This window comes from Ceratotherium simum, chromosome 26 (assembly GCF_057802395.1).
Source record: "Ceratotherium simum simum isolate JZ-2026a chromosome 26, ASM5780239v1, whole genome shotgun sequence".
In the NCBI taxonomy this organism is placed as follows: Eukaryota; Metazoa; Chordata; class Mammalia; order Perissodactyla; family Rhinocerotidae; genus Ceratotherium; species Ceratotherium simum.
Window position 1 is genome coordinate 18,275,562 of NC_141925.1, and position 25,942 is coordinate 18,301,503.

General features: G+C 38.1%; 1 protein-coding gene across 1 annotated transcript in view; it reads left to right on the top strand.

Moving 5' to 3' along the window:
- DNAH3 (dynein axonemal heavy chain 3) overlaps positions 1–25,942 on the top strand; it is a 171,886-nt gene that overhangs the window by 104,822 nt on the left and 41,122 nt on the right. Inside the window, exons 43-49 of the mRNA XM_087417087.1 lie at positions 11,005–11,108; positions 13,414–13,708; positions 15,501–15,680; positions 23,073–23,196; positions 23,288–23,444; positions 23,689–23,832; positions 24,785–25,451. Of these exons, the coding sequence (XP_087273213.1) occupies positions 11,005–11,108; positions 13,414–13,708; positions 15,501–15,680; positions 23,073–23,196; positions 23,288–23,444; positions 23,689–23,832; positions 24,785–25,451 (1,671 nt within the window). The remainder of the gene's footprint in view (positions 1–11,004; positions 11,109–13,413; positions 13,709–15,500; positions 15,681–23,072; positions 23,197–23,287; positions 23,445–23,688; positions 23,833–24,784; positions 25,452–25,942) is intronic.

Consider the following 25,942-nt stretch of genomic DNA (forward strand, 5'->3'; position numbering starts at 1 on the left):
AAGTCACCTCGATCTTTTTCTATGTTATCTTCTAGAAGTTTTATAGTTTTTGTGTTTTACATCTAGATCTATCATCCATTTTGAATTAATTTTTGTGAAAGCTGTAAGATCTGTGTCTAGATTCTGTTTTTTTTTTGCCCACAGATATATCTTGTCCCAGGACCTGTTGTTGAGAAGACTATTCTCCCTTGATTTGTCTTTGTTCTTTTGTCAAAGATGAATATATTTGTGTGGGATTATTTGTATGGGCTCTCTAGTCTGTTCCATTGATCTATTTGTTGATGCTTTTACCAGTACCATACTGTCTTGGTTACTGTATCTTCATACTAAGTCTTGATCTTGGATAGTGTCAGTCCTCTGACTTTGTTCTCCTTCAATATTGTGTTGGCTATTCTGGATCTTTTACCTTTCCGTATAAACTTTAGAATCAGTTTGTAGATATCTACAAAATAGTTTGCTGGGATTTCGGTTGGGATTGTGTTGAATATATAGATCAAGTTGAGAAGAACAGACATCTTAACAATTTTGAGTCTTTCTATGCATGAACATGGATTATATCTCCATTTGTTTAGATCTTCTTTGATTTCTTTCATCAGCATTTTGTAGTTTCCTCATATAGCTCTTGTACATTTTTTATTAGATTTATACGTAAGTATTTAATTTTTTGGTGCTAATGTAAATGGTGTTGTGTTTTTAATTTCAAATTCCAGTTTTTCGTTTCTGTATGTAAGAAAGCAATTGACTTTTGTATATTAGCCTTGTATCCTACAAGCTTGCTGTAAACATTTACAAGTTTCAGGATTTTTTATTGATTCTTTGCGATTTCCTGCATAGATAATGTCATCTGCAAACAAAGATAGTTTTATTTCTTCCTTCCTAATCTTTTATTTCCATTTGTTGTCTTATTGCATTAGCTAGGACTTCCTGTATGATGTTGAATAGGAATGATAGGAGGGGACATCTTTATCTTGCTCCTGATCTTAGGGGCAAATTATGTGGTTCCTTACCCTAATATGATGTTAGCTGTAGGTGTTTTGTTGATATGCTTTATCAAATTGTGGGAAGTTCCCCTCTATTTCCTGTTTAATGAGAGTTTTTATTATGAACAGGTTGGATTTTGTCAAATGCTTTTTCTGAATCTATTGATATGATCATGTGATTTTTCTTCTTTAGCCTGTTGATGTGGTAGATTACATTAATTGATTTTTGAATGTTGAACTAGCCTTACATACCAGGAATAAATCCCACTTGGTTGTGGTGTGTAATTATTTTTATGTATTGGTGGGTTTGATTTGCTAATATTTTGTTGAACATTTTTACATCTGTGTTGATGAGAGACATTGGTCTATAATTTTCCTTTCTTGTAATGTCTTTGTCTGGTTGTGGTATTAGGGTAATGCTGACCTCATAGAATAAGTTATATAGTGTTCCTTCAGCTACTAATTTTCTGAAAGAGATTGTAGAGAATTGGGATCATTTCTTCCTTAAATGTTTGGTAGAATTCACCAGTGAATACATCTGGGCCTGGTGCTTTCTGTTTGTGTCTTTCCAGTAATCGATCTGTTTCGCTTAAGTTGTCAAATTTGTGGTCACAGAGTTATTCTAATATTCCTTTATTATCCTGTTAATGTCCATGGAATCAGTAGTGATGGCTGTTCTTTTGTTTTTGATATCAGTAATTTGTGTCTTCTCTCTTTTTTTCTTGGTAGCCTGGCTAGAGGTTTATCAATTTTATCAATCTTTTCAGAGAAACAGTTTTTGATTTTGTTGATTTTGTCTATTAATTTTCCATTTTCAGTTTTATTTCTGCTCTAATGTTTATTATTTCTTTCCTTCTGCTTCATTTGCTATTCTTTTTCTAGTTTCCTAAGGGGGAAGCTTAGATTACTGATTTTAGAGCTTTCTTCTTTTCTACTATATGCATTCAGTGGTGTAAATTTCCCTGTAAGCACTTCTTTCACTGCATTCCACAGATTTTGAAAAGTTGTATTTTCATTTTCATTTAGTTCAACTATTTTAAAATTTCTCTTGAGACTTCTTTGACCCATGTGTTATTTAGAAGTATGTTATTTAATCTCCAAGTATTTTTGGATTTTCCAGCTATCTTTTTGTTATTGATTTCTGGTTTAATTGCATTATAGTCTGAGAGCATACATTGTATAATTTCTATTCTTTTAAATTTTTTAAGGTGTGTTGTATGGCCCAGAATGTGGTCTATCTTGGTGAATGTTCCATGTGAGCTTGAGAAGAATGTATTGTGCTATTATTGGATGAAGAAATCTATAAATGTCAGTTAGATCCATTTGATTGATGATGGTGCTGTTCAGTTTAACTACATCCTCACTCATTTTCTGCCTGCTGTCTGTCAATTACTGACAGAGGGATGTTGAAGTCTCCAGCTATAATATCAGATTTTTCTGTTTCTCCTTTCACTTCTTTCAGTTTTGCCTCTTATATTTTAGTGTTCTGTTTACATTTGAAGTGTGAAAATAGTATCTAATTTAAATGTCTTCTCTTTTTAATTAGAAGTGAGATTGAGTTTCATATACATAGCAGTTGCTTATTTTTCATATGTTCTGATTCACCTGTTTATGTTCTTTTTTAAATGTTCTCTTGTAGGTTTTGTTTTTTTTAACAGACTGTCTAGCTGTAGGTCTCTTTTTGTTTATTTTCCCTGGGACATGATGAGTCCTTTCACTCAGCAAGGGAAAGTTTTATTCATTGGCTTTCATATCTATCATCTCCTCTTTCCTTATTTTTATATTTTTGCCGTTTTTAGACAGACTTTTCAGTTTTTTTAATCATTTTTTTATTGAGTTAGAATTGACATACAATATCCTCTTACTTTCAGGTGTACATCATAGTGATTTGATATTTATATACATTACAAAATGATCACCACAATAAGTCTAGTTACCGTCTGTCACCATATAAAGTTATTACAATATTATTGACTATATTCCCTATGCTGTACATTATATCCCTGTGACTTATTTATTTTATAACTGGCAGACTTTTCATTTTAATATGTCCCCCACAGCTTCAATTATGCTTTTATTGTCTTGAATGATTTTAGTTCTGCTGTTGTATCTTTTGTTTCCCTGCTATCCTTTCTTAGTGTAATGATTAAAAGCACTGGCCGTGGAGTCAAATTGTCAGGGCTTGAGTCCTGGCTCCAATACTTACTTGTTGGGTGACCTTGAGCAAGTTCCTTAACCCCTCTCAGTTTCCTCAATTATAAAATGGGGACAATAATAATAGTACATATTCATGGTGTTCTTGTAAGAATTAAATGAATTAATACAGAAATTTGCAAAAAAAAAAATTAGATGAGTTAGTACATGTAAAAACATTTCGAATAATGCATGGTATACAGAAAATGTTAAATATTAGCAAATTTTATTGCTATCATTTTCATTATCATCATTTCTGTTAGTTCATCCATCTCCCTTTTTTATCTCATCTTGCCTTTTCATCTTAGCCTATTTTCTCTTTATGGCTTTCTGTTCCTATTTCATAAAAAATGATTGTTTTTGCATCCTATTTAGGATACCAAACCATTTCCTGAAATTTGGTTTCAAGTCCTATATTAAAGGTTTAGAGTTATACTCTTCAGGTACAATATCTATATTATATTCCTTTATGTTGCAATATTTTTTCACAGGTCCCATATGTTGTTTTCTGCCTTCCCCATCCTTCAAGATCAATCTGTTTATGCTCTGTGTCAGCAAAGATGGTGCATGAATTGCCCTTGACCTAATTCTTGGCCCACTTTGTGATGACATCTTTCCTTCCCTTCTGTAGGTGGAGGGCTAGTGATGTGCACAGTTTCTAGGTGCCTTTGTCTTTTAACATCTCTTGTCTACTGTGATGGCCTCATCTCTTCCCTCCACAGCCTACTCAACTGATGCAGTACCAGAAAAACTATCATTTCCACATGCACTGCAAACTGGCTTCTTCATATATCTTCTTTTGCAGCAACTACGCTACTTAAAAGCAGGTTTCTTTCTGAAAAGGCTCTTCGTAAGACTAAAATGACACTGTACAAGGGATAGATGTGAACATGTCTGTGGAAAGTTAAGCTTTACTTTTGTCTCCATGGTAATCATACACCTCTTTTCCTGCTAGTTTTCAAAATTCTCACTGCTTTTGGACGTGATCAGGGTAAATAATATTCATAAATTGCCTTACAAATGCTGTAAATTCTGCTCTAGAGTAACGAGCAGTGGGATGGCCGAGATCCAATGACCACATGTGATCAACTAATGCCATCTGTCGGAAGCAGCCTTTTCGATTAGTTTCATCTGTGAACATTCTGAAAAAGGCAAGTTCCTCAACAGAGGGGCGACTGTGGCTCTTTACTTAGGGGGACCACACCTCACTGAATTTAAGGTGCCACGACTGCCTCCTTCTTACTCATTGTGGTCTGGGACCCTGCAGTCCCTCTCAGCTATAGAAAGATGGCCTTGCAAGAGAAGGACAGGAAGAAAATGAAACTGTTCTTCCCGAGTAGTTACCTGAGGCAAAGGAACAGCTGTCTAGTTTTCTGTGTGGTATGTAACCTGCATCTCTGCATCTTGAAGGGCCATTAGGAGTATACTCGATGGGCTCTATTGCCTTTCCTCATGCAGTCTCTTGAAGTAAGATTTCTCAATCCAGCTCATCTACTATCTAATTAGAGGAGATTCTGCGCAGATTCTTTCAGTCTTTGTTTTCAGTGACATCATTCCACTTCTTTCTCTCATGTCTTTGTAAGTATTTTAGTAGGAAATTGCAAAGTGCCTAGCCAGAATCTATTTGAATCCGAAGATATGTTTTAAGTGCTAAGTATGCTTTCTTTTTTTATACAACAACTTTATTGAGCTCTACTTTACATACTATAAAATTCACCCATTTAAATGAACAAATCAGTGGTTTTTTAGTAAATTTACCTAGTTGTGCAACTGTCACCATAATCCAATTTTAGAACATTGGAACATTAGAACAAATTTAGAACATTCATCACCTTAATAAGATCCTTCCTGCCCATTTTCAGTTAATCTCTGTTCCCATCCTCAGCCCCAGGCAGCCACTCATCTGCTCTCTATATATTTGCCCTTTCTGAACATTTCGTATGCATGAAATCATGTATTATGTGGCCTCTTGTGTCTAGCTTTGAGTATACTTTCTTATTACCATCTTAAAAAGCTTAAAATGCCTTTCTAGGCTTTCCACAAGGGCCCAGGGTTAAAATTCTAACCTTGGGTTGGCTCTCATGGTGAGAGCTCCAAGGAGGCCTTCCTTGATCTCATGGGACACTGTTTTCTAGGCTTTTCATCTAGGAGCCATGGGGTAAATGGACCTCTCCAATAAATGCTGAAGGAACTATGCTGAGGAGCATACATTAAGGAAAGCAAGCAGCCTTGGGGGGATTCGCTCAGCGTTGGTTCACATCATCTGACATGGATCCTTGTTTGTCAAATAGGGATTTATTTGTCCAGAAAGTGCTAAATTTCCCTTTATTCACCCATTCATTGTGTGTGCTTTGAAAACTCACTTCTCTCTTGAAAAGTTTACCTTCTTCTCCCAAGTGAAGGGGAGGAAAACAGAGCTCGGGGGGAGGGGTCAGAGGTAATAGAAGTCATTGGTCTTCCTGGATTTCTACTGTTGTCCCTTTCAACCTTTGTGCCTGGAGCAGAGTTTGAGTTAAAAATCCCAGGGCAGCATGAATGGAAATCATTACTCTGATGAGAACCAGAGGCCGAGAGCTAAATGTTATCAAGTACCTTTCTGTGTACCCAAAGCTATGCTAAATGTTCGACACATATGTCTCATTCACCCTCCGCAGGGATTCTCTAAGCCTGGCATAAAATCAGGCCATTTTACAGAGCAAATGATAACCTTGTCCCAGGTCACATAGCTGGTAAATCTGCTTTTACTCAGTTGAACCTTTTCTCTTTGGCCTAAATGTTCCTGTATATCAAACCACAAATTGGCTCTAGCTAATAACATCAGCAAGGGAAGGGGGAGAAATGCTTTTCTGAATCATGCTTCTAGTGTCACCTTTTTTATTGTAAGAACAATTCAATTTTATTAAACAAAAATAACCAAAAATTATCTCTTTGCTCATACCACTCTATCATAGTATTTTAGTTTTCAAAAAATCTTTTCTCTGTCTTGTCCACCTGCTTTCTTCTCTTTACATAGATGCCACAATGGTATCTATTCCTATTTTTATTCTTCTATTTTCATCTGACATTGTTTCTTAAAGGCATTTTTCTAGGTTAATACTTAGTTTTTGCAACTATCATTTTAATAAGTATGAAATATTCCATTCATCTTCTAAGACATTATTTTGACTGGTCTAATGGAGGATATGTAAATTATTTCCAAATTTTTGCTATCACAGATGGTGCTGCATACTCATGTATAGAGATTATTTTCATTATGAATTATTTCCTTATGATAAATTCCCAGAAGTGGGATTTCTGACTAAGTCTAGAGAACATTTTTGTAGGTCTGTAAGCATAGTGCCAGATTGCTTTCTAAAAGTATTGTACCAGATTGACTTCTAGGTAAAGCTGCAGAATGACGTAGGATAACAGAAGCTCCCTCCTTTAATACCTAATAAAATGAACAACACCACCAACCAAATTTTTAAGACTAAAAATTCCCCAGCATTAGCTAAAGAAAACATTACGACCTAATTCTATAAACATTGAAAAGTGGTGGGCAGAGAGAGAAACAAAAGATCTGGCATGAGGCATCTCCCAACCCAGAGCCCACCACCTCACTGTCCTCCTAAGAGTGATACATAGAGGAAAGGGGGTGAGTTGACAAAATTCTGAGAAGTCTTACTGGTAATCACCAGTGTGGAGAAAAGTGGACTCTGGTAGTGACTGGACAGCTATGAAGAATGTCTAAGAGAAACTTTTGAGCATGAAACCCCTGCATAATTCTGTAAGACCTTAATAGGAGTGGGAGAAACTGCCAGAGTTTGCATCTTCCCAAGCTCCGTGATGGGTTAAGGATGTGAGCTGAATCCTATAGAAGTGAGGCATGTCGCTAGCTGGGATGGGAGTGTGATGGACCCATGGTTCAAGAAAATTGGCCAAATTTTAGAAAGAGAGTGCAGAGCCCAAGTTTCCCAGGAAAGGCAACTGAGTTTTTCTCTTTACCCGACCCTTGTAACCTCAGGCTACAGAAAAAGCCACACACCAATCCTTGATTATGGCCAAGAAAGTGGGAGAGATAAACTGGCTCCACATAATGTTGGGAAAGATGTCAAAGAGAATTTACCTGATTATAGCAGAGCAAGAATAGTATGGAAACTGTGCAAACATCAGAGAGAGACAGAGAAAGAGAATTAAAAAAAAACATGACATAAGAAACAGAAAATATTTCTGTTGAAACAACTTAGTAAAATGTGAATTTAATTTTTTAAAAAGTTCATAGACAAACAGCGTGGTACTGGCAAAAGTTAGATATATAGATCAATGGAATGGAATTGAGAATCCAGAAATAAGTCCTTCACATTTATGATGACTTGATTTTTGACAAAGGCACCACATTAATTAAATGGGAAAAGAATAATGTTTTCGACAAATGGTGCTAGGACAACTGAATATTTACCTATAGAATAATGAATTTGTATTTCTACTTCACACCGTAGTAAAAAATTAACTCAAAATGGAATATTTGCAAAACATACATCTGACAAGGGGTTGATCTCCATAATATATAAAGAATTCACACAACTGAACAACAAAAAAAACAAGCAACCTGATCAAAAAATGGGCAGAGGAAATGAACAGACAATTCTCCAAAGAAGTTATACAGATGACCAATAGGCACATGAAAAGATGTTCAACATCACTAATCATCAGGGAAATGCAAATCAAAACAACACTAAGATATCACCTCACACCCGTTAGAATGGCTATAATCACCAAGACAAAAAACAACAAATGTTGGAGAGGATGTGGAGAAACAGGAACCCTCGTACACAGCTGGTGGGAATGCAGACTGGTGCAGCCTCTATGGATAACGGTATGGAGATTCCTCAAAGAATTAAAAATAGAGATGCCCTATGACCCAGCCATCCCACTACTGGGAATCTATCCAACGCACCTGAAATCAACAATCCAAAGAGGCTTATGCACCCCTATGTTCATTGCAGCATTATTCACCATAGCCAAGAAGTGGAAGCAACCTAAGTGTCCCTCGACTGACGATTGGATTAAGAAAATGTGGTATATATATACAATGGAATACTACTCAGCCATAAAAAAGGACAAAATCGTCCCATTTGCAACAACATGGATGGGCCTGGAGCATATTATGTTAAGTGAAATAAGCCAGAAAGAGAAAGACAAACACTGTATGATCTCACTCATATGTGGAATATAAACCAACACATGGACAGAGAAAACTGTATTGTGGTTACCAGGGGCAAGGGGGGTGGGGGTTGGGCACAAGGGGTGAAGGGAGTCATATATATGGTGATGGACAAACAAAAATGTACAACCCAAAATTTCACAATGTTAAAAACTATTAAAACATCAATAAAAAAATTAATTAAAAAAATTAACTCTAAATGGATCAAACACCTAAATTTAAGAGTTAAAACTATAAACGTCTTGGAAGAAAAGATAGGTGCAAATCTTCATGACCTAAGACTAGGCAGTGGTTTCTTAGGACACTAAAAGCACAAGCAACAAAGGAAAAAATAGATAAACTGGACTTTATCAAAATTAAAGACTTCAAAGGACAACATCAAGAAAGTGAAAAGACAACCCACAGAATGGGTGAAATTTTTTACAAATCCCATATATCTGATAAGGGACTTGTATCTAGAATATATAAAGAAGTATTACAACCCAATAATAAAGAGACAACACAATTAAAAAATGGGCAAAGTAACTGAAGAGATGTTTCTCCACAGGAGATATACAAAGAGCCAATAGGCACATGATAAGATGCTCAACGTTATTAACCATCAGGGAAATGCAAATCAAAAACACAGTGTGATACCACTTCACAACTAGGATGAGAATAATAAAAAAGATGGAAAAGAAGCGTTGGTGAGAACATGGGAAAATTGGAATCCTCACATACTATAATAGAAATATAAAATGGTACAACATTTTTGGAAAACAGTAGTAGTTCCTCAAAAGTTAAACATAGAGTTACCATATGACTGAGCAATTCCACACTTAGGTATATACCCAAGAGAAACAAAAACATATGTCCATGCAAAAACTTGTACACAAACATTCATAGCAGCATTATTCATAATCGTCAAAAAGTAGGAAAAAATCCAGATATCCATCAACTGATGAATGAATAAATAATATATATTATATCCATACAATGGAATATTATTCAACAATAAAAAGAAATTGGGCCGGCCCCGTGGCTTAGTGGTTTAGTGCGCGCCCTCCGCTGCTGGCGGCCCGGGTTCGGATCCCGGGTGCACACCGACGCACCGCTTCTCTGGCCGTGCTGAGGCCGCGTCCCACATACAGCAACTAGAAGGATGTGCAACTGTGACATACAACTATCTACTGGGGCTTTGGGGGAAAAATAAATAAAATTAAAAAAAAAAAAAAAAAAAACAATAAAAAGAAATGAAGGAATAATACATGCTACAACATGGGTGAACCTTAAAAACATTATGATGAGTGAAAGAAGCCAGTCACAAAAGAATACACATTATATGATTTCATTTATATGAAAAGTCCAGAATAGGCAAATCTATAGAGACAGAAAGTAGGTTAGTAGTTGCCTAGTCCTGGGCATTGGGTGTTGGGTGGGAGGGGGATTTGGGGGGTGACAGCTAAGAGGTATGGAGTTTGTTTTTGGTGTAATGAAATGTCCTAAAATTGATTATGGTAATTACTTCACAACTCTGTGAATATTAATATATTCACATATACATATATTTTTAGTAAACTATTGAATTGTACACTTGAAATGGGTGAATTATATGGTATATGGATTATATCTTAATTAATCTGTCTTTTAAAAGTTTGTAAATGAGGTAATAAAACCACAGAATTAGAGGAAAAGAGAAATTGAAAAACCAAAGAAACAAACTGAGAACCAGACAATACCATTAATGATCTAATAAATAAATTAGAACCAGCAAGGAATAAAGTATACAAGGCTAGACATTTAGTAGATGGGTTAGAGGGAAAGTTTGAGATCATTACACTTACCATAGGAAAAAAAGACAAATACATTAAAACAATTATAAAGAATGTCATTGATATGGAGGCCAAACAATGCTAATTCCTTGAATGGGTAACCCAATAAATAGTATAGACAATACATATAAAGATACAAATGCAGAAATTTTTCCTAAAATGAAGAACTGTTTCAACAAAGTGTAAGAGTGTGCTATGTTCCGAGAAAAACAGAGAGTAGTTGACCAAAGACATAACCTGATTAAATTATTGGACTTCCAGGATAAAAGAGATTCCATCAGGCATCTAGATAGAGAAAACATTCAATAAAGGGAGCCATATCTGATGGGTCTCAGACTTCTGCACAGCAACTTAGAACACAAAAAGGCTTAATAGAACAATGGCCTACAGAATTTTCAGGGAAAGAAAATATGTCATAAGAATATTACTCTCAGCCAAATCACTGTTCAAAACAAAAACAGCAGGCAGACATTCTCAAACATGCAAGAACTGAGAAAATTAAGCACCTTTAAAAAGGTCCCCTCTTGAAAAAGAAATGAAATCATTTTTTTTGTTCTTTTCAATACTTCCTCTTTACGTTATTAAAATAATTTAATTATTTGTATAATTAGCACCCATCATTTTTATACAGATAAAGTCAGTACTCTTTAAAAGGTGTTGTTCCAGTTTATACACTTACAACATGTAGTTTCACTATAATTATGCCAGTACTGGTAGTTACACATTTTCAGATACCTGTGGCTGAAGTAGTTAAATACCTCAACTGTGCAATGTAAACCTCTAGTGTGCTAATGACCTGTTGTTTCTTTGAGTCCAGGAAGCATCTATGATTTTTATTTCCTCAAGCAAGGTAGTGGACATTGGTACACATGGACAGAGTATATCACCAAAGAGGAAGAAAATATCCCAAGTAATGCAAAGGTAAAAGAGAGGTATTGGCCATGGAACTTTGGTTTCCAAAATGACCCAAATATTCTCCAAGGCGGAAAACTTAACATCAGTTCTGTGTTAGCTTTTTAAGAACTTTCTTTAGAAAAAGATTCAACCATGAGCTGGATTGAGTCTTCAAAAGCATGGACTTTAGAATCAGAGAGACCCAGATTCCCTATTCAGCCTTCACTCTCTTTGCCTCAGTTTACTCAACTACAAAATACTTAAACAATTGTTGTAAGGTTTGAAGACAATGTACATGGACACATGCAACGTACTGTGTGCTAGATCAGTGGTGGCTGCCATTCTGATTATTATCATTATCAGTGCCAGGTATCATCAGTCCACATCTCAGACATCTCAACCAAAAAGCATCCTTACCTTTTTCTTTAAAATCCCCACAGAAAGATTTCCTTGATCAGAATTCTCAGAAAAATAGGTTCTGATTAATAGGTTTTCTGGTTAGCAGACGATTCACCTACAACTCCTGCTCATTTCCTTGTGGAAAAGTTTTCCAGATGTGTACTTTTTTGCCTCTGTTAGTAGTATCTAGTGGACATACTTTATCTTTATGGGGGTGATTGCAGATGGTTCAGGCCCTGGATGGAGTGGTAGATGGTGGATGGGAAAGTGGGAGTATTGACAATCAAGTTAGACAGCAGGCAGGACCACAGCTGCTTGTGAAAATGGTGCAATAAGCAGGGGTGAATGTGTTCTGAGTTCAGGACACACCCTGGAGGCTGAGTATTGTGAAGAAACCCCCAGCACTGAGATACAAAACTTAAATTCTCCTTAAAGAACTTACTCACCTGAACTCCAGGGGTTTGAAATCTTGCTGGAGTCATATGAGTGAAAAAGTCCAATGCAGAAAATATTTTCAGTTCTGCTGGAAATTTTTTCCTTGTCAAACAATTGTTCTAGTCCCTGAAGATAAAAATCTATGAAACTCAACTTGCTTTAAATTCCCAGTCTTGGTAGCAAAACAAGCATCTTGCACCTGGTTCTGCCTTCAGCATTACTGACTGGCTCTGTGGCTCTGGACAAGTTAGCCAGCAATCCTCCAGCCTCAGTTTTTTCATCTGGCAAACTGAGCTAATAATATGCCTGCCCCAGAGGGTTACTGGGAAGACTTCAGAGGATAATACAGGCAAAACATCCGTAGCTCAATGCCTATTAATTCTCTTCCTCTCCACTTCAATTCACTTGCCCTGTCTGCTCCTTTTTCTTTGATCAAATTACTTTTCAAAAGAAGCCAAGTCTTTGTCTACCAGTATACACAGGGCCACCATGTTGCGCAGTGCCAGTTGGTGCCGTTTGTATTATGGTCTAGTTTTGCTTTAGAGGCACCATTTACATAAGCCACAGTGTGAATGGTGCTCCCTGGATTTGTGCAACACGGTGGTTCCATGTTCACTAGCCCCATCCATCCTAGACAGATAAGGAGACATCAATGTATGATATACATCTTCCTGCCCCTTCCTCTCATTAAATGTGGCCAAATGGCTGATGACAGAGTTTGGGCTCAGACAAGCCAAGCTAAGGTAAGATGTTCTACCCAAAGTAATAGGGATTCCAGGAGCCCAAAACCAAGCCCTTAGAGTCCACTTGGGGTCTAAATTGGAAGGAAGAGTGTTGCAATCCCCATATTGAAAAAGGGGCTAAGAGAAGGTGGGTCATAGAACCAAGAATCTAAGTGTTGAGAAAAAGCAGATGAGGAACAAGCACAGGAAATGGAGGGAATGGAGGTCAAGTGTCACACCCAACCCTTCTATGACAGGCAGTATAGATGGCATATGGGAGGTGGACCTTGCCTGAGGTGAGGCAGACAGGTTGGTTCAGAACAGTAGTCTTGGAGGGCCACAGTATAGACCCATCCTTACTGTAATTGGTGTTTATAATATGACAATTCAGTTAAGAATGTAGACTTTGGAATCAGACAAGCTGGGATTCAAATCCCTGCATTTCCACTTATTTGCCGTGTTACTTGGACAAGTTACAGAAGAGCTCTGGACCTCAGTTTCCTCATCTACAACATAGGGACAATAATGCCCATCTATTTATACATGCAGGATCTCATTTAATCCTCAAAACAACTCAGTGAACTAGGTGCCATTATTATCCCATTTCACAGATGAAGAAACTGAGGCCCCTGGAGAGGTTAATTGTTCACTTAGGATCATAAAGATAGTAAGGAATGGAGCTGAACGGATAGTAAGGATGGGACCCAAGTCTCTTGAATGCCAAGACCTGCCCCCTGGGCCCAGGACCAGGACTCACCCATGTCTTTGTGGCACAGGTCTCAGAACTCATTATCCCCACGATGGAGACAGCCCGACAGTCCTTCTTCTTGAAAACCTACGTGGACCATGAGATTCCAGTGCTGTTCGTGGGACCCACAGGCACTGGCAAATCAGTCATCACCAACAACTTCCTTCTCCGCCTTCCCAAAAATACCTACCTGCCCAACTGCATCAATTTCTCTGCCAGAACCTCAGCCAATCAGACCCAGGATATCATCATGTCCAAGCTGGATCGACGTCGGAAGGGCCTCTTTGGGCCTCCCCTAGGGAAGAAAGCAGTGGTGTTTGTGGGTAAGGCATTGGCCTGGATCTGGACATGACCAGATTCTTCTACTCTAAGCTGCAGCCAACCAGAACGTCCCTTTGTAGGGCCAGTGTACAGTCCTTTTACTCTCTCTGGGAGATAAAATATTTCTGATTAATATAATTTAATTCCTTCCCTCCCTCCCTCCTTGCTTCTCTCCCTTCTTCCCTCTTTTATTTTGTTTATCCTGTCCTTTTTTTCTTTCATTTCTTTCATGGTATTTGTTGACCATGGACTGTATGCCAAATTTTCAGTAAGTGAGATGCGGTCCAGGCATTTTTGCCTGAGGGAGGCTCCCACTTTCTCCTGAGATGAAGCTGAGCCCATGAATCTGGCAAGGTTACTTTGTAGTAAGAGAGAGTTGCAGAAGAGGATTGTGGTGTTTGCCCTCTCGCATCTCTAAAAGCAGCACACACTTTGTGATAAGCCCCTTGTTCTATTTTGTGTCAGATAAATATGTTACTAGTAAGTGAAGAAATCTAACAGTTGCTAAATAAATATTTGTGAAATAAGCATGTTGAATTTTCCCAGGATTTTACTTGGTTACAGAGAACTTTCTCATTTATTTCATTTGAGCCTCACAACCCTGTGAGGTTATTAACCATCATTATCATTTTACTAGTCAGTTAATTGAGGCTCCAGAAGGTTAAATTCTGTGTTCAGGGTCAAACATCTAGAAAATTTTGGAGCCATGAGCCAAAACCAGGTTTCTTGGTGCCAAATACATTATATTTTCCACTTTCTTACTGATGACTCATAGAGTTCTCATTTAGTAAGAGTAATGCCCTGCTCTTCTGGCTTGTCTCATATCCTGTCTTTAAAATTCATATATTGATAGTAAATATTGCGTGTATTTATATCCTTACCAACTAACATCAGCTCCTTAAAGGCAAGGATCCTATTTTCTTTTCTTTTCCCTTTGTTTTCCTCCCTTTCTCCTTTCTTCCAACCAGTTCCCTCTTCCTGTTTTTATGGTGTATCTAAAAACAGTTTAAGCTTTGCAGCCAAACAGACCTAGATTCAAATCTCACTTTTTAACCCTCGGCATACTGTGACTTAACCTCTATGACCCTCAGTTCCTTACCTCTCACAAAAAGGTAATACTATTTCCTTATAAAGTCATTATTTGGATTAGATGAGGTAATATGTATAAAACTCCTAAATTGTTACATGACACAAACTGGGCATTCAATCAATGTTCATTGGAGAAAAATTAAAAGAGTCTCCCTTTTATTGAGTGCCTTCTACGTGCCAGGACTGGATGATATGCTATTGGACGAAATCAATCTCTACCTTCGAGGAAGCCACAATCTATTCTTGCCATTTTGGTTTTGCTCCTCAAAAACCCTAGCCCAAAGCCGTGCTCCCACTGGAGTTCAACTATTACCTGCTGGTTCAACTAAATACCTTGTTGGCTGGGAGCATGACTATCTTCCTCACCATCACATCCTTAGCAATTAACAAAATGTCTAGCACATAGTAGATAATCAATATATTTTGGTTGAGAGAATGGGAGAAAATTAAATGCCTGTTTGTTGATGCCAATCTATGCATCCTTAAAGTCACAATGGGCAGAGATCTCAATGAGGCAGGAGAGCCCAGAACCCAGGAAAACCTCTTCCTATGTGGTTAGAATGTCCACTGGCTGAGCTCTGCCTGGAGTGGGGATGGGACAACTGGGTACAGACTCTCCCATGGAGGGAATAGTCATCTGTTGCCTCCTATAACAGCAGAGGATCCCATAGACTTACAATATGTGGCCATGGCTTCTTTCCCCAGATGACCTGAACATGCCAGCCAAAGAGGTGTATGGGGCCCAGCCCCCCATCGAGCTCCTGAGGCAATGGATTGACCACGGTTACTGGTTTGACAAGAAGGACACAAACAGGCTGGACATCGTGGATGTGCTGCTTGTGACAGCCATGGGCCCCCCTGGGGGAGGAAGGAATGACATTACTGGTATGTGAAGGAGAGAGAGTTCATTCCTCTTTACCCCCCAGCAAAGCTGGACCACTTTCATGAATGGGGGGTTGGTACAGGGCACTCTGTCCTGATGGAGGGTGGGAAAAAAGTGTGTTTAGGCTGTAGCCAGAGGGGTTTGGGTTAGCTCCAGGGAGTGGCATTTGAATATTTCATGTTGGAAGTTGTGTACTGTAGGATGGGAAGATGAAAAGAGGATGTGAGGAATCTTTGGCTAGGCCCTAGAGGAACAGAGAGTCTCCTATGAAAAGGAGAGTTCAGTGTGACCAGCATGTGTTCCAGGAAGGAGGCTAGATCAGGGATTCTCAGCTAGGGGTGCATGACAGATTCACCTGTTGTGCTTCTTACAATTCTTCAGATTGCCAGAGACAGAACACCTAACCCAAAGTGTCCTAGGCAAAATAATAATAAAACAAACAAATAAATAAGATATTCCCTCCTGTCATCTAACAGTTCAGGAGTATATTTTGCTTCAGCTGCAACTTCATCCATCCAGGTCTGCAGGTATCTGTATTTTTATTCTGAGATACATTCTTGGTTAAGAATCTAAATGCCATTTCCAGACTTATGATTCTGTGACCTTGCTCTCCACGCTGGCATTTACCTTTCTCATCTGTAAAATAAGGAAAATGAACAGGATGATCTCATTTGGGTACCCAAACCATCACCTTCTACTTCAAGTATAAAGTATAGAGTAGCTTTGCCTTGGGTTTGAATAGAGCAGGATCTCAGGCACCTAACATCTTTAAGTTCAACACCTCTCTCACCAGTGAGAGGGAGAGGAGCTTGGTATATTACTTTTCCCTAAGACCTAGCCATTTAGTGGGAAAAAATATTTGCAAACCATCTAACTGATACAGGGTTAATATACAAAATATGTAAGGAACTCATATAGCAAAACAACAAACAATTCGATTAAAAAGTGGGCAGAGAACTTGGATAGAAACTTTTCCAAAAAAGACATGCAAATGATCAACAGGTACGTGAAAAGGTACTCAGCATCACTAATCATCAGGGAAATGCAAATTAAAACCACAATGAGATATCCCCTCACAGCTATTAGAATGGCTGTTATCCAAAAGTCAAGAGATAACAAGTGTTGGTGAGGATGTGGAGAAAAGGGAACACTTGTGCACTGTTGGTGGGCGTGTAAATTGGTACAACCACTAAGGAAAACAGTATGGAGGTTCCTCAAAAAATTAAAAATAGAACTACCATATGATCCAACAATTCCACTTCTGGGTATATACCAAAGAAAATGAAATCACTATCTCAAAGAAATATCTGCACTCCCATGTTCGTTGCAGGATTATTCACAATAGCCAAGACATGGAAATAGCCTAAGTGTCCATCGATGGATGAATGGATAAAGAAAATGTGATACACACACACACACACACACACACACACACACACACACAGAATGGACTATTATTCAGCCATAAAAAAGAATGAAATCCTATCTTTTGTGACAACATGAATAGACCTTGAGGGCATTATGCTAAGTCAAATAAGACAGAGAAAAACAAATACTGTATGATCTCACTTATATGTGGAATCTAAAAAAACCAAACTCACAGAAACAGGAGTAGAATGGTGGTTGCCAGGGACTTGGGAGTGGGAGAAATAGGGAAATGTTGGTTAAAGAGTACAAATTTCCAGTTATAAGATGAATAGGTTCTGGAGATGTAATGTACAGCGTGGTGACACTAGTGAGCAACAACAACAAAAATGGTGATTATGTGAAGTGATAAAAGTGTTGACTAACCTTATTGTGGTAATCATTTTGCAATATATACATATGTCAAATAATCATGTTGTACACTTTAAAGTTGTATGTTATTTGTCAATTATATCACTATAAAACTAGGGGGAAAAGACCTATTCCAAACAGAATATCTGTTTCGAGCACATATCACAGAAATAGTAATAACTAACATTTGCAGAGCAGTTGATGGGTTTCAAATTACATCATGAATATGATGTTTGATAAGATCCTATAATAAAGGCCAGAGCCCAAAGACTGCCAGGAGCACGTCTGTAGTCAAGTGAAATTAGGTTTATTAATTTGCTGCAGCAAGGGTGTCTGCACAGGGGAGAACTGTGGGAGTGCCTGGTGAAAGGGAGTGAAATGGGCTTCTGCTGCTGATTTCAGGGAACACTTAAGGAACTAGGGGCTCTGTTCTGGATTGGGTACTCTCAGGAAGTGGGGACAACCTAATGGGGGGGTATCTTTTTTTCTAGGAGGCAGGAGGAATGAAGTGGGGCTAGAGCTGTCACTTGGTAAAGAAATAGTCACTCCTGTTAGATAGAAAGGAAGTCTGGTCATTTTCATGGTTGCAGAGCAATCTTGTTTCTGTCTTGTTACATCATAGTCAGGGAGTGAGCACATCTGATGTTGATATTTAATGAAATTGTGTTCAGTGGAGGACCAACAGCCTAGCTGATAATTGCCAGACCAGTTACCAGCTATTAGGGCTGAGATGGGGAAACTGAGGCTCAAGACAATACAGTATGGTGGTTGAGAACATGGTTTGGCAGAAGACTGATCTGGGTTTAGGTAACACATAATAAGCATTAACAGACATTAAGCACTATTATTATCCTTATCATCAAAAGGGTAAGTGACTTCCTTAAGTTCACACAGCTATCAGTGGTTCCAGATCAATAATTTGTAAAATATGATTCGAGGTTTTTTTTAAAAAAGTAAAACCTGGGCCATCCCCCGTGGCCTAGTGGTTAAGTTTGGCGCACTCTGCTTTGGCGGCCCAAATTCGGTTTCTGGGTGTGGACCTACACCAGTCATCAGTGGCCATGCTGTGATGGCGGCTCACATACAAAGAAGAGGAAGATTGGCAACAGATGTTAGCTCAGGTTGAATCTTTCTCAGCAAAAAGAGGAAGATTGGTGACAGATGTTAGCTCGGGGTGAATCTTCTTCAGAAAATAAAAAAAGTAAAACCTACATTTATGTGTAAGTATGTATATAAGTATATATACTTAATATATATACATATTACTCTATATATAAGTATAGTGGAGATATAGATATAAATATAGATATAAACTATGGAAAGAATTTTGGGAAAATGGCAACAGCAGTGGCAGAATAATTTTTGAGTCTTCCCAAATTCCCATAAACAGAGCAACTAGATAGCAAAACCAAAAACCTATAAACAACATTTACAGCAAAACTGGTTGGCAGGGTATCCCGTACATATTGCAAAGTACACTTGGTGGGAACAAACCACTGGCAGCTACAAGACTTTCATATTACCTGCATCTGTGAAGGAGAAAGAGAAGTATTGGGAGATCTAACAGACCTGAGAATGGTAGAACCCAAAAGTAGCTAATGGTTATTCACTGATAAGTGTGGCAGACAATTTGAGAACAGGAGCTGAGGTTGGCAGGACTTTTACCTACTCAAATAACAAGTAAGCATGATGAGCCTGCAGTGAGCTCTAAGGGATAAGAGCAGTGTAGCCAACTGTGATTTCTCAAAACTAACCAGCCAGGTCTCCCATCCAAGGCAGGGCCCTACACTGAAGAGAAACTAGGTGAATCAGAATTGAGCAGGTTAATATTAATAGAAACAAAGGAAAGAGAAGGTCAAAATGGAAGTGGGAGAGGGGAACAGCGGCAGAAAATTTCAGAAAGCAAGTCACTTTGTGGAGTGAAAAGGGTACTTTGTGGAGTTAAAAAAGCCATCTGAATCAAGCCTCCTTCTAATTTCATACATAAAATGAGCAAAAAAAGTACTGAGGTCATATTTCATAAAAATTAGTATAAGAAGAAAGAGAATAAAGAGCAGAAAAACACCCTTAAAAAGCACAACAGAAAGACATACTCAAAAAATTGTAATCTATTACTTCAAAACAACCTAAAAGACATTGATGAGGTGATACAGTACATGAAAGAGTGACATAAATCAGAATTAGAAAAACTTAGAAATTAGATGATGGCAAGAATTAGGAAAAATAAAAGGGTTACTTTATAAATGAAAAATTAAAAGGAACACAAAATAGAATAAATACAACCAATAATGCCTTAAGAAATAAAAAATTAAAATAAAAGTTTTAAAAGTCAATAAAGAAATGAAGACACATGCTACAACATGGATGATCCTTAAAGACATTATGTTAGTGTAACAAGCCAGACACAAAAGGACAAATATTGTATAATCTTATTTGAAGTACTATATGAGGTACTCAAAGTAGTCAAATTCATAGAGACAGAAAGTAGAATAGTCATTGCCAGGGGTCTAGGGGAAGAGGGGGATGGGAAGTTAGTGTTTAATGAGTTTCAATTGGGGAAGAGGAAAAAGTTCTGGAGATGGATGGTGTTGATGGTTGGACAACAAGGTGAATGTGCTTGATACCACTAAACTGTACACTTAAAAATGCTTAAAATTGAAAATTTTATGTTATATGTATTTTATCACAATAAAACAAATTTAAAAAAGAAATGCAAGAGATGAATTAAAAAGATGTGAGAGAAAGTAACAAATATTGAAGTTAGGCAAAGAAAATCTAACATACAACTAACAGGAGTATCTGAAGAAGAAAACCAAAGTAAGGAAAGAGATCAAATAATAAAAGCTATAATCCAATAAAATGCTCCTGAATAGAAAAAAATCTTTTGGAAAATTACATATTGAAAGAGCACATTGTTCCTAAGAATACAAACTCAAAAATGATCACTACCAAGACTTACAGTAGTGAAATTACTGGACTTTAAAGAAAAAAATCTTTTGAACATCTAGGCAAAAAGCACATAACGTAATAAAAACAAAATTGGATCATCTTAAGACTTGCCAACTGTAATACTTTATGCCAGAAGAAAATGGAATAATATATTTAAGAAACTCAAAGAAATATAATGAGAGTCAAGGATTTTATAGCCAGCAAAGCTCACCTTCAAGTATAGAAGGAAAACTTTTATCAACATGCAAGAACTGTTAAGCCCTTTCCTAGGAATCTACTAGCAAATGGATTTCAGACGATCAAAATGACTATAAAGAGATCAATATAACAAGTGGTAGTGAGCATTAAATATATGGTTATTTGTTGAACTAAGACTGAACGGGAGAGATTGTAATATGTAAAGGCTATATGATCCAGTGATGTAGACATAGAACAACTGAAAATGGAGGGGAATGAGGATGGCATGTACAAAAAGGTTTAAACTGTTTTCAGTTATCATAATTAGTGGTGGTAGTGTATTCTTATTCTTAGAGTGTTGCATGTATAAAGTAGGATTATACAAATGAGTCACTGAGATTTTCTATTTCTACTGTCCCTTGTGTCCTTGAGAACCAGGAGTTTCAGTGTGGAAGAAGGGAGATCAAGATGTAATATAAGTAAAAGCCCTACAGTCCTGAATTTGAAATATCAGTACTAACTCATGATGTCCACTGATGTACTAGGTTTAGAAAATCATAACCAATTCATTAATAATGAGCCTGCCTAGCAGGCTCTGATTTCCTACTAGAAGAAACCAGGGCTTCTTGGAGAAATGGCCGATTGCATGTCTGGGGCAGGAAATGTACAAGATAAGCCTGTTAACTTCTTGATATACCAAATAATGAGAAAGCTTTCAGAGACTAAAGAGTCATGTCAAAAGGACTCAGTTGACAACATAAGGAGGCTCTCACTGGCCAAAGATGGGAACATTTGAGCTTCAACAATGATAGTAATTTCAATGGATTGAAATTTATCAAAATATATTTAAATCCATGAATCTATAATAACAATAGTAGTTGGTCACCTTCAGAGGATGGTAAGGAACCAATTAATTATCTGAAAACAGATAAATGGAAAGAATCAAGCATTTATCCTGACTTTCTTATATGAAGTGTACCACTGTATAAGCAAATACTAGATGAGGGGAAGCGTCTCTTTATAGAATATTCCAATAATAAATGAAAAAGAAAGAATCAGAATATCACTGTTTTACAATCCTCAATGCATTAATAGATCTCGCCATTGAGCATCAGTAGCTACCAAGGTCACAAAAGGAGAAACATCATCATGTGCCTTCTACTGAAAGAATATCCCATCACCTATAGTCTGGCCAAAGAGATGGAACCTGAATCTGATCAAGTCTATGGATCCAGCTGCAAATTAGTAGGAAATACAGAGGACAGAAGAACAGAATAAACTGCACCATGAGTATGCAGTGACCAAAATTCTGACTGTGGAAACTCTACAGATCAAACAGACCAGATATTCAACAGACAAAAGATAAAAGAAAGGGATGAAGGGGGAACCTACAGATTAAGAGACTTAAAAGATAGAGGTTGTTTTTAATTGTCAGGATTAAACTCTGGTGTCTAGGAATGAACACTTGGGTGATAAAAACCATAAAGAAATGCAAGGCAGCGATTACTATAAAAGTCAGGATAGTGGTAACTTTTGGAGGGAGAGGGCTATGATTGGGGTGAGATATGTGGAGGGGCTTCTGTGGAGGGTTGGTAAAGTTCTGATTCTTCACCTGGATGGTAGATGTAAAGGTGTTAACCTTATAGTGATTCACTAAATTATACATTTGTTTTGTGTGGTTTTCTGTGTCTGTGTCTTACTTTATATAATAAAATTAAAAAAAAAAAAAGATGTGCAGGCAAAACTATAGAGGTGGGAAATAGATTGTTAGGTGCTGAGGGCTGCAAGGAAATGGGGAGTGACTGCCAATGGATACAGATTTCTTTTGAGGGTGATTAAAATGTTCTAAAATTGATTATGGTAAAGGTTGCACAACTCAAATATGCTACAAAAAGATTGAATTGTGTACTTTAAATGGGTGAATTGTGTAGTATGTGAATTATAGCTCAATAAAACTGATATATAGATATCGATATCTAATAGGTAGGTAGATAGATCAGTTGATAGATAGATAGAGATATGTAAGGACACCAAATTAACAGTGGTTAATTTGGGGGGAAGAATGGATTTGGTGTGTGGGAGGTAAGTGAAAGGCAATACTCACTTTCTATAAAAGTATTTCTGAATCTTTTGACTATTTTACAATGGCCACGTTGCATTTATCTTTTAAAAACAATCTTGAGCACTAGACTAACGCTGTTAATAGAACTTCTGCAATCACGGAGATGTTCTGTATCTGTACTGTGCAGTACAACAGCCACTAGCCACATGTTGCTCTTGAGGACTTGAAATGTGGCTAGTGAGACTGAGAAAATCAATTTTTAGTGTTATTTAATATTAATTTAAGTTTAAGTGGCTACAGGCTGCCATATTGGACAGCACAGCTCTAGAGCACAGGCAGAGGGAAAACTGACTTTCCTATATCCCAGGATCATTAGGCCCAGGAGGTAAATGTGAGTGTGTGTGCACACTCGTGTATGCATGTTTTCTAGGACGATTCACTCGCCATCTGAATATCATTTCCATCAACGCCTTTGAAGATGACATTTTAACCAAGATTTTCAGTTCAATCGCTGACTGGCACTTCGGGAAAGGGTTTGATGTGATATTCTTAAGGTGAGAAGTTCCTGTGTCTTCCCAGATATTGGCCTGGGGGTCCTCAGTTCTGGCCCCTCCTTGACTGGTCTGTCTTCCCCTTCCTCCCAAGGTATGGAAAGATGCTGGTACAAGCTACTATGACAATTTATAAAGCTGCAGTGGAGAATTTCTTGCCAACTCCCTCCAAGTCACATTATGTCTTTAACCTGCGGGACTTCTCACGGGTGGTCCAAGGGGTATTGCTCTGCCCTCACACCCACCTGCAGGTCAGCCACTATCGTTTCTGTTATCAAGTTCATTCAGCAATATCCTTGGCTACATGGAATATACAATGATATTAGTACTAGCTAACTTTTATTAAGCTTTTAATCTATGCTAGGCGTTGTGCTAAGTATTTTATAAGCGTTATCTCATTTATGTTTACATCAACCCCAGGATTTAGAAACTATTTGAGAACTACCACTTCAGGCACTCCCTTCCATTCGTTCAAATAATTATCTGGATTTTCAGGATGTAGAAAAATTTATCCGGCTTTGGATCCATGAAGTTTATCGAGTCTTCTATGACCGTCTGATTGATCATGAGGACAGACAGGTGTTTTTCAACATGGTGAAGGAAACCACCTCCAATTGCTTCAAGCAGACCGTAGAGAAGGTATGCCAGACCCAGTGATCATTTGGCCTCACAAATGGTCCCAACTACTTGACCATGTTAAGTCTCAGACTTTAGGTTCCCTTCCTAGTGGAGATGCAGCCCTGCTCTCCGAATCTCAGGAAATGGTATTGAGTCAACTAGTCACTTAATGCGTTGATATTATACTTGGCCCAATTTTGCTTCACTTTCCTAGTAACGTATGTTTGGATCCATTCAAAGAAGTTTACGATATGATGTTATTGTTTATAATTAACTTAAAATGCGTGTTCAGTGTGAATTAATTTGTGAGTTGAGAAATGAACCATGAATTTTCATGGTTTGATTGAGGCTTTGGTAAAACCCAGTGAAAGATTGTCACGGTTTCCCACTCACAAATATTTTCTCTTTTCCATTTTGTTATAAGAAAAGTTGTTTTAAGCCTATGTATTTGCATTGTCTAGTTCTACCCCTCTTTTTAAGAAGCCGTAATTTCTCCATAGAAAAATTGCAAGTGTTTCATGTTGCATCCAGAGGCCAACTGCAGAAACTCTGCCAGATTCTAGTATCAGGAAGAGGAAGCGTCTAAAACATTCCTACTCTAGGGACAGAGTGGGGACCAGGAGTAGCGCCTGTACTTCTGTTTGGTGAAGGAGCAAGTACATAAAAAAATGATGCCATTTTTCGACCACCTCCTCTTGTAAATCTTATACTCTGATCACCAGTGTTTTAACCGCTTAGCAAACAGATTGACCCTCGCTTTCACATTCTTTTCTCAAATGTCCTTTGCTAAGTCTTTACAACCATCAGATCCATATATTATGTTAAAAAAAACACAACTGTTGCTGAACCATGACTTGGAAGAATGTGCTCAGAGGAAACAAGCATATCTCTTGTTCCCTCCCTCCACACCTCCCACTGCAATCATGGTGGGGCGACTGGCTGAATGCCTGACTGAGTCTTATCTTTCCCACAGGTCCTCATCCACCTATCACCCACTGGAAAGATAGTCGATGATAATATCCGTAGCCTCTTCTTTGGAGATTTCTTCAAGCCAGAAAGTGACCAAAAAATCTACGATGAGATCACTGACCTGAAACAGCTCACAGTGGTCATGGACTACTACCTGGAAGAGTTCAACAACATCAGCAAGGCCCCCATGTCCTTGGTCATGTTCAGGTTCGCCATTGAGCACATCTCCAGGATCTGCAGGGTCCTGAAGCAGGACAAAGGCCACTTGCTCCTGGTGGGCATTGGGGGCAGTGGGCGGCAGAGTGCCAGCAAACTGTCCACATTCATGAACTCATACGAGCTGTACCAGATCGAGATCACTAAGAACTATGCAAGCAATGACTGGCGGGAGGACCTGAAGAAGATCATGTTGCAGGTCGGTTTGGCCACCAAGAGTACTGTGTTCCTCTTCACTGATAACCAGATCAAGGATGAGTCATTTGTCGAAGACATCAACATGCTTCTGAACACGGGTGATGTGCCCAACATCTTTCCAGCTGATGAGAAAGCTGACCTTGTGGAGAAGATGCAAATGGCAGCCAGGACAGAAGGAGAGAAGATCGAAGTCACTCCTCTTTCTATGTACAACTTCTTTATTGAGAGAGTGAAGAAGAACCTTCACATTGTCCTTGGTAAGAAGAAGCAAACTTAATTTGCCCTTTTCCTCTGAGTGTTTCATGGTCTCCTGAGAGTCCTAAGCCTAATCCGCTTACAGTGGTCCCAGGATTGATCCAGCCAAGGCACTTGCGTAGGGGTCAGTGCCTGGAATTCCTTTGAAGCTTCCACTCTCCTCAATAGCTATTTTAAATGTGTTCCACTCTCCTCAGTTCTCTGAATTTTCCTCTGAACCCTCTCCTTCCTTTTAGTACATTACCCTGGAACCTCAGTTTGGTGTTCTCTCTGTGAATGATATCCCCAGTCCATCTGGAAACCTAAGGGTTGTGTTTATTACTTGTCCCTCTGGTTACCATGTTCTCCCAATTTCTACCTACTACTTCTCTGTCATATCCACCTACTTATCTCCATCTCCACCACCTTCACATTAGCTAAACCTCTGTCATCTCACCCAGACCTCACCTCTGCAACTTTCTAACTGTTCTATGTCCACTCTTGTTTGTTCCAG